This window comes from Mobula hypostoma, chromosome 7 (genome assembly GCF_963921235.1).
Source record: "Mobula hypostoma chromosome 7, sMobHyp1.1, whole genome shotgun sequence".
NCBI classification, from domain to species: Eukaryota; Metazoa; Chordata; class Chondrichthyes; order Myliobatiformes; family Myliobatidae; genus Mobula; species Mobula hypostoma.
This window is the reverse complement of record NC_086103.1, coordinates 123,445,518-123,459,981: the sequence shown is the minus strand read 5'-3', so window position 1 is coordinate 123,459,981 and position 14,464 is coordinate 123,445,518. Positions and strand designations below refer to the sequence as shown.

The window sequence follows — 14,464 nt, the reverse complement described above, 5'->3', positions numbered from 1 at the left end:
TAACAAATGTACTCCAGGTCCTCAAAGCCATTTTAAATTCTCTTAGCACATTTTGAGTGGCTCAGGACCAGGAGTCAAAGGAAAAAGTACTCCTTCCCCCCTCCCCCCCCACCAAACGAGGCTTTGAGAACATCCTTGGAACCTTTTCTTTTGTTAGTCTGGAAAACTTGCTATAAGGTTGGAATAAAGTGTTGTATGCAGGAGTCTAATGTATCATCAGACCATAAGACCATAATTCATAGAAGCAGAATTAGGCAATTTGGCCCAGAGTCTACTTAGCCACTTAATCATGGCAGATGCTTTTTTTTAATCCCCCTCAGCTCCATTCCCCAACCTTCTCTCCATAACCTTTGATGCCACGTCCAATCACGAACCTATCAAGCTCTGCCTTAAATACACCCAACGACCTGGCTTCCACAGCTGCCTGTAGTAATACATTCCACAAGTTCACTACCCTCTGGCTAAAGAAATTTCTTCGCATCTGTTTTAAATGGATGCCCCTCTATCCTGAAGCTGTGCCCTCTTGTCCTAGACTCCTCCACCATGGGAAACATCCTTTCCACATCTACCATATCTAGGCCTTTCAACATTCAAAAGGTTTCAATGAGATCCCCCCTCATCCTTCTAAATTCCAAAGAGTACAGACCCAGAGCTATCAAACAATATACACAGTTTATTAAATTCTCCGTTATTGGGGTACAAGGCTAAGAGAGGAGGCTAACTGTTTGTTTATCTTGGTAATAGGTTTGTAAAAATTGGCTATTCGATTTCCAGTGTCATAAGCTGTCTCACAAGTGCAAAAGAGGACAAGTACCACTGCCCAGCTTTGTGCCAGGACCAAGCTCATGCTCTTCAAATACATTTCTTCACAATAAACACCAAAATATGATTCAATACTAATAAGTAACAACTGCAAACAGGAAAAGGGGATACACATTGGCTTGCTTTGCAAGATTTAAAATTAGTCAGCTCTGTATAAAAACCTACCCAACTGATATTTTTCAGGCTGTGCCTAGTAAGTCATTGCTACATCCAACCTCTCTTATAAATATGATGATTGTAACCCAGAATGATCTGAGTTACAGAAGAAAAATGAAAGATAAAGCATACTTCCCACGCAACTTTAAAATCACATTTTCATTTTCTAATCAACATTTATATTATTCATGTCTATCAATAGCAATGCAGTATTTCTAAATCTGAGCTTACTTAATATCTACCTTGTATTTTAATAGCATCACTAGGTTTGTAATGCAAGTTTTCTTTCACTGCTTAAAATATTCTCAATACAAATCCTTAGCAAATAGTGAAACAGAACGTTATCAGGAAAATAACAGGTCGAATCAGATCGTTTCTACACCATCTAAATAAAGACAATGGTTCATATCTTGACACCTACCTAGTAGTGCTTGAAATAGGCCACTTTTAAAGATATTTATAACTTTTTCAACTGCATTCTTCAGTTGCTTTTCCTCTGGTTTCTTCAGTTTTGAGCAGTAGTCCTCAAGAAGCAGTAAAGCTCGTTGGGTGTCTAAAATGCAGAAGAAAAAAAAATGAGTTTGAAGATTTGTGGAATAAACACAATAAATTTACTCATGTACTGGTATTTCAACCTATGATCTCTTATCGATCACAACTTGTCTACAGATCCAACACAATGTAACTAAACCACAATCTTTTCTGCAAAGGTGAACAGCTAGAAGGTAACCCAATATTGGAATATTCCGCACTTATTTTCTTTTAAGTATATTTTCTTTTAAGTATTTTTTTCTTTTAAGCCAGCAACCAATGCAACTTTTTATTAAAACATTCTCACGGCAAGTGTCAAATTCCAGATAAACTGGGGTTCTTCACTCTCAGAATAAAGATATTCACAGCTCAATTTAGTGACAATGAAATTAAGAAATAAAAAACATAATAAAATAGGTGCTAGAATTCTGAGATTAAGGAACTGATCCAGAAGAGGAATACCTCTGCTGAAAACACTGTTTATATATGTTGTTAACATTTCAAGTTAATCCCATCAAAAAAACTATACAGATTAAAGTACAAGAATCTGAAATTTGAACTCTCAATAAGAACTGCTTCTGTACCTCAAAATATTTCATGCTGTCAGTGAAATTTTCCTGTTATAAATGCCTTTTCATCTGAACTTGCATCTCAAATACAAATATAGGCTTTCCAAAAGTAATTCTCTCTAAACATAAACAGTGATGAGATAATTTACATCTTCTGAGAACATACTGCTCCTCAATTTTACATGTCAACACAGCGTACACCCTCTTGGTTTGTTTAAGCTTGTTTTATTGTGATGAATTGAATCCACAACCTTCGGACTTTGAAATGAAGTCTTAGCAATTCCTGCATTACTGACATTAGGAAGATTGGACAACAGAAAGATACTTAGAAGCAGCAAATTGAGACTAAAATATTTAAATAACAAAATACTAAAGGAACCAGTACATTTTTAGACACAAATCTGGTAGCAGGCCACTATCTTGAACCACTCATCCTCCTGATGAATATAGTTCTGCAGTTTAATTGAGACAAGAATTCCAGAATTCTGGTCCTGAAGAGGAATACATCTCTGCCTCACAATGCTGTGCAAGTTAGGTGAACAATATTCCTTCAAGGTGACAATATTCCTTTGCATCTACAACCCTTTGCACCAATTTAGGATGTGCCGTTGAGGAACCGGAAAGTAACTGTCGTGTGTACCATTTACAAAATACACTGGAGTCTTCATGCACTTGTAACAAAGGGTCCATATGTTTAAGATGATTAATGGAATGCCAGTCAAGCAGATTACTTTGTCCTGGATGTCATCAAGCTTCTTGAATGTTATCAGGATGTTTTTTTTCTATTACACTCTTGACTAGAGATGGTTATTGACTGGCACTTGTAGTCTAAATGTTAATTATTGCTTTCAGCCTGTCAAATGTTGCCCAGATCTTTCTTCAAGCAGTATTTGATTGATTCTTTTTCTGGGGAAATGTAAAATTAAACTGAATGCTGTCTAATCATTACCAAGTCTTTCAACAAATGCAATGAAAGGAAGGTTTTCTGTAATCCAAATGATGGTTTGGAGAAGGAACACTTACAGTAATGCCCTGGGTTTAACCAAGATTGATCCCCATCAACAATCATCCTCTCTTTTTTAAAAAAAACTAAAAACTCCAGCCAGTATAAAGTTTCTATTCCAATTTACACTGGCCGTATTTCTCTTGGAATCCGCAATATCACATTAAGTCAAAACCTCCTTAATGTCAAGGATATAGACTCAACATTTGTATTTGACTGATGTTTGCATCAAGGTGACAATGACAATTGAAATTAAGCCTTCCAGTAACAGTGATAATTGAAATTAAGTGTTCCTGGCTAAATGCAAACAGAATTGATTATCAAATAATTGGCAAGCGCTACTTGAGGGCACCATCAATAGAATCCTCCTCTTTGCTAAAAGTTTGTAGACAAATGGATGATAATTACCTAAATTGAGCTTGCCTTGCTTTCTGCATTCAGATCATACCTGGGTAAATCGGTATGTGAGAAGTATGGCTAGATTAATGATAAAGTGTAACAAATCAAATTTTGAAGGATGCCAAAGATATATTATCCATTCAGTACCAGTGCTGAAGGGTGTAAATGTTGACATTCACATGCTAATTCCATCACAATCTTGGAGAGCTCCTCTTTAGTGTTTAATTACCTTGCAGATTCACCAGGACTATTCCAATGATTACTAACCACATAACTCTATATATTCTATGTCATTTTTGCTGCTAAATCAAGTTGACACTGTATTTTTAAACAGTTTTATGAGTATAGGCTGAGCAATGTTGGGTTTTTGTCTTTGGAGAGGATGAGAGACGACTTGATAGATGTTGCAAGATGATGAGAGGCATAGTGGGCAGCCAGAGTATTATTTCCAGGATAGAAATGGCTAATTACAAGATGTTTGGAGAGTACAGTATAGGATGGTTGTCAGAGTTAGGATTTTTTAAAAAAATATATACAGAATGGTAGGTGTGGGGTATATACTGCCAGGGCTGGTGATAGAGGTAGATACATGAAGGACATCTGAAAAATGGAGGGCTATGAGTAAATGGTTAGATTGATCTTGGAGTAGCTTAAATGGTCGGCACATTTTGAGCCAAAGGGCCTGTACTATACTGTTCTATGTACAAATTAAGTAGTATAAAGTACAAATATATCACCATACACAGCTGAGATTAATTTTCTTGCGGGCATACTCAATAAATCCATAACAGAATCAATGAATGCCCGCACCAACGTGGGTGTTCAACCAGTGTGCAAAAGACAACAAACTGTCAAAAACAAAAAAATAAGAAATAAACAAACAATAAATATCAAGGACATGAGACGAAGAGTCTTTGAAAGGGAGTACATAGGTTGAGGAAACATTTCAGTGATGGAGCAGGTGAAGTAGAGTGAAGTTATCCCCTTTGGTTCCAGAGCCTGATGGCTCCTGAGCCTGGTGGTGTGGGTCCTGAGGCTCCTGTACCTTCTTCCTGATGGCAGCAGTTGGGAGGTGGGGGTTCCTGATGATGACTGCTGCTTTCCTGCAACAATTCTTTGTGTAGATGTGCTCAATGGAGGCAAGCCTTTTAGCCATGATGGACTGGACTGTATGCACTATTTTTTGTAGTATTTTCTGTTCAAGGACATTGATGTTTCCATACCAGGCTGTGATACAGCCAGTCAATATACTCTCCACTACATATCTATAGAAGTTTGTCAAAGTTTTAGACTGAGATTGCAGAGAAAATGTGCATTTGCAGGAGTGTTCTTAAATTACCACAGTTAGTGCCCTGGTTTAATAATCAATGGTATAAAGGGCCATGCTAATCCTTTCAATACTGCTACAAATTGTCTGCATCATCTCATGGATGCTGAGCTGAATCTGTTCAGAATCTATTTTTATTTAACATAATGGCAATAGCATCCTGCAAAACTGAATATGGTGGAAAACTGGTGGAAAAATTCCTCATGAGAACAGGGCAGCAGTCATTCCTCCCAATATTGGCAACTTACTGATGCACCTATAACAGGTAGGTTGCTGAGAATGGGGTTTATCTAGAACTCAGCATGTAGCAAACATTGTTGGCAGATTACACTTTGGGACCTTGCAACACTAATGCTTCTACAATATAGAGGAACCTGGGAACTGGAATGGGAGATCCTAGGACATTAAATGAAACACATGACTCAGGGGTATAACTAGCTGTTACCTGATTGGTCCAAAAGACAGATCTTCCAATTTAAACACTAATTTCCAGGTATTTATTAGGTAAATTTTTAAAAGTTAACTGTGCTGTGAATATCTTCCCATGCCTGAAACTGGTGCCAAGAGATTGGTTATGTTTTAAAGTAGCAGTTTTGATGTAACCAAATGACCCAACAGATTACAGCAATTAAAAATAAAATACAAGTCTGAAGTCACATAATAGACTTTTAACTCAGAGATGAATTTCTATCCATTGAAATGGGTAGATTTATGACAATGAAGCTGCTTCATGATTAATGTCACTGTGACAAGCATTTTTTTTAAATTCCAGATTACTTCGTTAATATTAAACACGAACAGTGTTACAATTCAAGTTTTTGATAGTAACTCATCCACTATGTCATAATTTCACAAGCTTATATGCCACAGCTAATCATTTCATCTTATGATGGCGTCCCATTTCTGATACTTTTAATTTTTCAGTTCTCCACTCAGTTGTACTGAGTGGCTCCAAATTTTCCTTCTAACTTAGGTTCCCTGCATTCTTTCCTTCTGAAACATTATCTTTATAAACCTGAAACAAAATTAGGAAATGCCAAGAATATATTGTTCTGATGGACAATCGATTCTGACAAACCATCTATTCTCAACAAAGACATCTAATCCGCTATATGTTGCCAAGATTATCAGTATGTGACAATTGATTTCTACACAAAATATCTGGTAAATAATACTTATAAAATACTTAAGCTAGATTGGAAGATTTACATTCTCAATAGTCTCGAATTAACAAATATCTCTGGAAGTGTTATAAATGTGAACTTGAAATCAAACGTGCTTTGAATTTCAGACCTCCTTTGTCAGAAGTATGAAGATAAAATTCAAAGTAAGAGCAGAAGAACAAAAACTGACACAATATAAAGTAATAATTTGGCACTGGTAGATTAACACCACCATAATTAACACCACCATACCGCATTTTTGAACTGGTAGGACAAGTTTTTTGTAAACCAGAACTCACGTATTCATTCTAATTGTATTAAAACAAAACATCTGCAGCTTGGAAAAACAATATTTTTGATTCCATCTTTGCATGAGAAAAACAATTCTGAAATACTTGGATCAGGTACCGTTAATGGAAAAGGGAACAGTTAACACTTCAGGTCAAAGACCTGGCATAATACTGCTGCATCAACTTTTATAATGTCTCTACAGATGTTACTTGGCCTGCTGTGCATTTTCAGCACTTTTCATTTTTAATGCATTTGCAGTATACAAGTACGTACCTTGGGGCTATGAAATATAAATCTCTGTTCAACTCACTTGCATACAGAACATTGTACGAAAGCAGCTTGCAGCTACTGCAGAAACATGGTCTCATTTTTTTTTGTTGATCAATCAACATGATTGGTCTTTTTGCAGACAAAACAGTATTAATTTATGCAAAACCTTGAATTTCTGGAAGATCAACAAATTGGAGGGATCAAGTGAAACCTCCACCGATGGTATAAAAGTTAATAGGAATGTAAACTGCAAGAGGATGCTAAGACACATCAGGGTAAGTAAATGCAAGTTAAATAGTTCAGAGAGGGAACAGCAGATGGAACTCAGTAAAATTGGAAAAACGTGTTTTTAATGAGATTTAAAAGTTTATTTTTCGGATGGAAAATGTGTCCTTGGACACAAATTTCTTGAAGTTAACTAGCCAATACAACAGTTTGGAACACATATGAAAGGGCATACAAGGCAGCAAAGGTGAGTGGAAAGTTGGATGATTGGTAAGCTTTAAAAAATCAAGAAAAGGCAACTAAAAAAAGCTACAAGGGAAAAGACAAAATATGAGGGCAAACTAGCAATAATATAAACCAGGATACTAAAAGTTTTTTCAGTTATATAAGGAGTAAAAAGGTGAGAGTTGATATTGGACTACTGCAAAATGATGCTGGTGAGGTAGTAATGGGAGACAAAGAAATGGCAGATGAACCTAATGGGTACTTTGTACCAGTCTTCCCTGTGGAGTGCAGTGAGCCAGAGGTCCATGAGTGTCAGGAAACAGGAGTGAGTGTCATTGCTTCTACAAAGGAAAAAGTGCTAGGCAAACTGAAAAGTCTTAAGGTGGATAAGTCACCTGGACCAGATAAACTGCATCCTAGAGTCCTGAAGAGGTTGCTGAAGAGGTAAGAGGCATCAGTCATGATCTTTCAAGGATCACTCAGTTCTGGCGTGGTCCTGGAGGACTAGAAGATTGCAAATATCACTCCACTCTTGAAGGCAGGAAGGCAAAAGAAAGGAAATTATAGGCCAGTTAGCCTAACAGTGGTTGAGAAAGTGTTGGAGTATATTATTAAGGATGAGGTTTTGGGGTCCTTGGAGACAAATGTTAAGTCAAAGTTAACAGGGTTTCTGCAAAGGGAAATCTTGCCTGACAAATCTGTTAAGAGTTCTTTGAGGAAGTAACAAGCAGAGTGGACAAAGGACAGGCAGTGGATGCAATTTACTTGGATTTTCAGAAGGCACTTGATAAGGTGCTACACGAGGCTGTTTAAATCCTATGGCATTCAGAAAAGATACTAGCATGGATAGAGGAATGGCTGACAGCCAGGAGGCAGTGAGGAAGAATAAACGGGGCATTTTCTGGTTGGCTGCCAGTGACTAGTGGTGTTCCTCAGGGGTCAGTATTGGGACCGTTACCTTTCACATTGTCTGTCAAAGATTTGGATAATGGAATTGATGGCTTTGTGGCAAAGTTTATGGATGATGCGAAGACAGGTGGAGGGGTAGGTAGTGTTGAGGAAGCAATGCAATGCAGCAGGACTTAGACAAAACTGGAAGAATGAGCAAAAAAATGGCAGATGGAATAGTGTTGGGAAATGTATGATGATGCATTTTGGTAAAAGGAATAATACTGCAAACTATTATCTAAATGGGGAGAAGGTCCTAACATCAGAGATGCAGAGGGACTTAGGAGTCCTCGTGCAAGACTCCCAGAAGGTTAATTTACAGGTTGAGTCTATGATAAAGGCCGCAAATGTAATACTGGCATTTATTTCAAGGGGAATAGAATATAAAAGCAAGGAGATAATGCTAAGCCTTTATAAGCCACAAGTCAGGTCACATGAAGTATAGTCAACAGTTTTGGGCCCCATATCTCAAAGGATATATTGTCATTGAAGAGAATCACAAGGATTATTCCAGGAATGAAGGGGTTAACATGAGGAGCATTTGGTAGTTTTGGGCCTGTACTCACTGAAATTTAGAAGAATGCAGGGGGCATCTCACTGAAACCTACCGAATGTTGAAAGGACTAGATAGGGTGGATGTGGAGAGGATGTTTCCGATGTTGGGTATATCCAGAACTAGAGGGCACAAACTCAAAATTGAGGGACGACCTTTTAGAACAGAGGTAAGGCAGCAAGTAGTAGATCTGGAATGCTCTGCCAGACTGCGGTGGAGGCCGTCGGTATATTTAAGGTAGAAGTTGATAGTTTCCTGATCAGTCAGGGTATCAAAGGATATGGCAAGAAGTCAGGTGTTTGGAGTTGAGTGGGATCCAGGATCAGTCATGATGGAACAGTGGAACAGACTTGATGGGTTGAATAGCCTAATTTTGCTCCCATGTCTTATGGTCTTAAATGCTATTTTAGCCTTTACTATCAAAGAAAATGAGTCCCTCCATTTATATTGGGCTTTGGTGAGAGCATGGCTGAATATTCATGTAAATGTCTAGCTATACTTGCAGAGTGCAATGAAAATACATTAAATTCATGGGCTGGTGAGTTTGTCATGAGTGGTGCTCAAGCAGTTTGTAGCTTTACTCAAGTTTTATGGAGCTCATTGAAACATTTAACTTTTCAACTGAGCCAGATAAGATCGAGTCAGGTGATGTTTCCCATAACTGGGCTGTCTTGGACCCAGAGATGCAATCTAAAAATAAGGCAATGACAATCCAGGATTGAAATGAGAAATTGTTTTACCTGAAGCTCATAAATCTTTACAAATCTTATTTCAGGCATAGGTTATGGACCAATTACTGATAAATGGAATAGCAGTGGGATACTTGATAATCACCATGGACAGGATCAACCAAAGGGCCCATTTCTGTGCTGATTGCCTACTTCTCAGTGCCATGATCAGACTCACTTTTTTCCCCCTTACTATTTCAACTTCCATTTTACATCTTTATCATTCAAAAGAAACCTCATCTTCTCATCCCCTCTTCCTCTGCTTTTTGAAACACTGCATTTCATTGTGATGCCTTGGTTATTTATCCACTACACTTGCATCTTCCAGTGCAAGGACTAAAGATGCAATATCTCCCAGTATCATCCAGGTTGCAAAATCCTTCCCACTAGAAACTTCTAAAGATACTCAAAGCAAACTTGCAACAACTTAACAGATTACCACTATCCCAATCACTGAAAACTTCAGTTCCAAATTTCAACCTCTTTCCTTTGCAGCAAAAAAAATCTTGGTGACATTTCACAAAGGAAGGATGGTAGCAATTAAATTGATGAGCATCTTTATTCACCTGCTTCACATTTAATTTCAAGGGTAACTTGCAGACTTTGAAAACTACTTTTAATATCCTAAGCTATTCATGCTTCTCGCCTGCTTTGAAAATCCCTTTTCACTATCTGGACACCAATCCTCATCACGACTATCCTCTGCCACTCATTTAATAAAAATTACTTTATACCTCCCCTCCTACTTTGCTCCAATTTAAAATTATGAATATGAAACATCAAACAGAACTGATTTCAAACACAAGTTCAGCTTGAAACAAGTGTCTAATAACTAAAAATGAAAGTCCTGAATTTCCATTCAGCTGATTCTTGACTGTGGGGCACCTGCATTCTCCCTAGACTCATGGAATCCAATCCTCAACAGATTTTCCACCACTTAAACTGAGAAATCAGCACAATTAACTAAATTAACCCTATGCAAGCTCAGGAGGCCCATTGATTGCAATGGAAAGTACCCAAGGAAAAAAAAAGGACAATTACAAGCTTATTTCCTTCATGATTGCATTGATATGGATGTACAAATGTATTTGTGTTTTACAGGTTTTTTTTTAATATAAGGTTCAAGTATTCTTCTACATTTATTCAAGTCAAAGCCATCTCAATGACAGCTAGTAAACCTACATCTCAGCAACTGTTAAAGCAATCCAGGTGTGTGCATATTAAATTTAAACAATATCTGATGAAAAATATTGACTTTAAATATTAAATGTTTCTCTTCCACAGAGTCCATATGACCAGCTAATATTGTATAAAAATGCAGTAAAATAAAATTACTTTTCTTAGAGTCTAATTGATTGCTTTAAACTCATGACACTCAGTGACCAGATTCTGCAATAACTCAATTTGCCTAGTGCCATGGTATGAAGGCAACTTCTTCCTCAATGTTAGCAAAATGAAGGAGCTGGTCATCAACTTCAAGGTGGGTGGAGTTCACACCCGACTGTATCAATGGTGCCAAGTTGGATTTGGTTAAGAGCATCAAGTTCCAAAGCGTAAATAATACCAATGCGCCTTGATCTAGCCACAAGGCCATTATGGCCAAAAAAATCACACGTAGACTTATTTCCTCAGAGGTCTAAAGCAACTCAGCATGTCCCTGATGACTCGCCAATTTTTACAGATGCACCATAGAACACATCCTATCCAGATAAATCACAGCTTGGCACAGCAGCTGCTCTAATACAAGAAATTGCAGAGATTTGAGTATTCAGTCTATTCCATCACACAAACCAGCCCCTCTCCCCCTTCATTCACGCTGGCTACAGCTCTTGTCACTTCAGAAAGCACCTAACGTAATCAAGAACCCCATCCCACTATGTGGGAGCTTGTAAAAAGCCCTTGATGAAGTCCATACCTGCCTATCCAGCCTTGTCAATACTTCAATGAAGTTAGACTGTCTCTCAAACCCTCTCCAATATCCTTTCTGACACCAATCTAAGGATCAGCATCTTCTGCTTCCCTAGTTTATCCCAGCAGCCCTTAGCAGGATATACAAAAATGAGAAAAAGCCAAGGACAAATCAAAGCTAGTGGGACACTCACTTGAAAAGACACCATTACAAGGTTTAAGACTCTGGCTTTAAAACTAGTAAGGAAAGTAAGGAATCACAACTATTATCCCATTTACTTTCTGACAATACAAGGAGTTTGATGAGAGTGATGCTCAAACTATGAAATAAACTGCAGACAAGTTGAGAAGGACAAGGAAGAATTGATATATTTGTGAAACAATCTCAAGAGACCAACAGCAACTTTAAGTCTGCTTCTGTACCATGGCATTGAGAAAGTTGAATTGAAAGGATTCAAGTAGAGTCTTGCAGAAGAATCTAGAATAATTACAGTAAATATGGAGGCCATTCACCCCATTATCTCTACATTGGCTCACTACCAAATCTCTCTCTAGTTCCATCCATGTGCCTTTTCTCCACAATTATTTGCACTGCAAATAATTTTCCCACCAGATATTTTTATCCAGTTCCCTTTGAAGGGCAAGATAGGCAGAAATGTCTTCGTATACATCACATTTCACATCAGAAACAAAAATGGAGAAATTCAAAATGGAGTTCTGGTACAAGAGATCTGGAAATTTCACAAGGGACAAGGGAAGTCAGTCAGGTGAAGGTGAAGGTAAAAGTAAAAGGTATACCTCAGACAAGAAAACTGTTTCAACGCAGGACAATTTTGGAATATTGTGAATATTCAGTTAATGACAAGAATATTTTGTGTGGTCCAGTCAAACCTGACTTGGACGATGAGCCATGGACAGTTGTAGAGGGAAAGTGATATTGGGAACTCGGGTGACAATACGAATTGGATTTTGTCATTAGCTGCAAAAATGTGGTGAATGAAGAGCAAAAATTAGATAACTGAAATTCTATAAGATGCTAAACCCTGGGAAATGTAAACAGTATACTTTTTTTAAAAAGGCATAAGAACTGGTGCCATACATGCAGTGGGGCACCACTTGTGTTCAATAACTTGCTTCAACTCAGTGGGCTGTTCAATTTTTTAGATTGGTTATTGTACATACATTAGTACTCAGCAGCCACAATTCAAGCATGATACTGTAAATAGGTAACTTACTGAATTCAAAATAAAAAGGTGATTCTAAAATATTCCATTATATCTATATAAAGAACACCCATATTGTTCAAAAGCATGAACACAAACCCAGAAACTCATCAACATTTAGGCTTTTAAAAGCAACTGGTTATTTTGATCAGACTATGAAACAATGAACAGTCTACTGGCATACCTATCCAAACCCTGCAAAATTGAAACACTGTATACAAGCTTATAAGCATACAGATGTGTAATCAAATTCTTTAACTTGGGAGAACCTTTATTGTTTTTTCTTAGTGTACATTAGATAAAGAAAATAAAAGCTCTCAGCGCTAATAGAACACAAACAGTAAGATCATTCTGTGCAATACTGTGAATTTAATCGTTTAATTGGAAATTAGCAATCGGTATCTTAAGCAAAATTTCCTGAAAATTTTCAGTTGAAGAACCCTGCTATGGAACTTCATATTTTAAGCAATTATTGGGTTGAGTCTATTTCTTTATTATGAAGCTCGATCACTCTGCCATGGACGGCCCCAAACTAAGCTGTGCAAAGAGAATTGGGCATGGGGCAGAAATGCCAATAGAAGTTCTAAAGACCTCAACCCTGGGAGAGGAAGGAGAAACGGACTACACCTGGGATAACTTGAAAGACTGGCCCACGACAGAGGATTCTGGGGAGCTGCCGTCTGCGGCCTTTCCCCAATCGGGATTAAAGTGATTACATTACACATATTGGCGGTCAAAGAGTCACGAAACTTAGAAGTTTAACGCACACGAATCACTGTGACATTAAACGTAACTCACCTTGTTTACTCACTGGCATTTTCCCCCCTCGGAGTGCGGAGTTAGTTTTTTTATTGACACTAATTTTCTCCACTTCTCGAGATGCTGAGACCCAACACAGTTCGTTTTTTCCTCTTCTCACTCCCATCAAATTGCAGTCACATCACCGTCATAGTTAAACCAACTTCGTAACGAAAGCCCAATGACCATGTACTAATTAATCGAAACACGCCTCTCTCAAACACACACACATACATCCAGAAAATCCCGACCAAAACTTCAAAAAGACACTATTTAAAAATTTGATAGAAACAATTTCCAGGTGCTTATATTATGATAATTCATTCCAGTCCAAACTCAGCAGGATTTCGCACTTCGTTTTCCTAAAGAGAAAGATAGTCTTCGCAATATTCGTTTAACATCCAAATCGATATGTTCAAAGATTATGCATACAATGTAATTCCTTTCCAGACAAGAGAAAGTACTTCGTTTAACAGCTTGTTACGGTTTGCAGGCGGGTGTGAAGCGCTGAGACACAGGGCCAGGAGTGAAGATGTACTGGAGGAAAGAGCGACTCGAACCAGCCCGCGCTAAGTACCCCAATATCCAAAGTGATACATCTTGTATTCTTTTCGCATCAATTTCTCATTCCAGGACGGAGCTGTTCCTGGCGACTTTGCCCACCATCCTGTGTAACTGTTTGGAAGACGTTTTAAAAATGAATCAAACAATCAAGAAATATTTCCGAAATACATAGATAAAGGGCTGGAAACAAGATAACAATCTTCACAAATGATTACTACTATCCTAAAACGCTAGAAAATCGGGAGTAACTCTTGGCGATGAATCCTATTTAGGAATTATTCTACAAATAACGAAGGCCATCGAAGATTATAACAGGTAATATATTCAAAAGTAATACACGCGAAGGTGAGGGGAGGGGGGAAGATAGATTCCAGTTCGGATCAGGTGTTTTGAGGTCCCGGTTCAACGGGTGCAGGTTTAACACCAGCTTCGTACTCAAGGGCCAAAATATAGGCAGTGCGACACCTGCCGTGTATGTTTATTCATGATTATATTTTCCCTTCAGTTTAAGTAGGTATAATACATTGAATGATGTTAAACGCACCTCTCAGTGAAAAATACTACTTTAATAAATCGGCCAAAGCGTGTACAACGGGCTTTGCCGGCTCCCCGTCCTTCCCGTGCCCACCACGGGGTCCGCCTTCCCCCTGCCTCCGGTTTTCACCTAATTCTCGCGCAGCGGTTGCACAATTTCCTCGGCAACGGTAAAAGCTTGCGCCGCCGCTGAGTGGCATTTGAACTCACCATTCAAGCGCCAGGAA

General features: G+C 38.1%; 1 protein-coding gene across 2 annotated transcripts in view; it reads right to left on the bottom strand.

Moving 5' to 3' along the window:
• Window positions 1-14,408, bottom strand: part of dlg2 (discs, large homolog 2 (Drosophila)) — an 841,994-nt gene extending 827,586 nt beyond the window's left edge. For both annotated transcript variants that reach the window (XM_063053945.1, XM_063053946.1), the window contains exons 1-3: window positions 14,248-14,408; window positions 13,140-13,814; window positions 1,400-1,531 (exon numbers count right to left, since the gene is read on the bottom strand). In XM_063053945.1, coding sequence (XP_062910015.1) covers window positions 1,400-1,531; window positions 13,140-13,266 — 259 coding nt within the window. In that variant the 5' untranslated portion in view covers window positions 13,267-13,814; window positions 14,248-14,408. The remainder of the gene's footprint in view (window positions 1-1,399; window positions 1,532-13,139; window positions 13,815-14,247) is intronic.
• Between the last annotated feature and the right edge of the window lie 56 nt (window positions 14,409-14,464).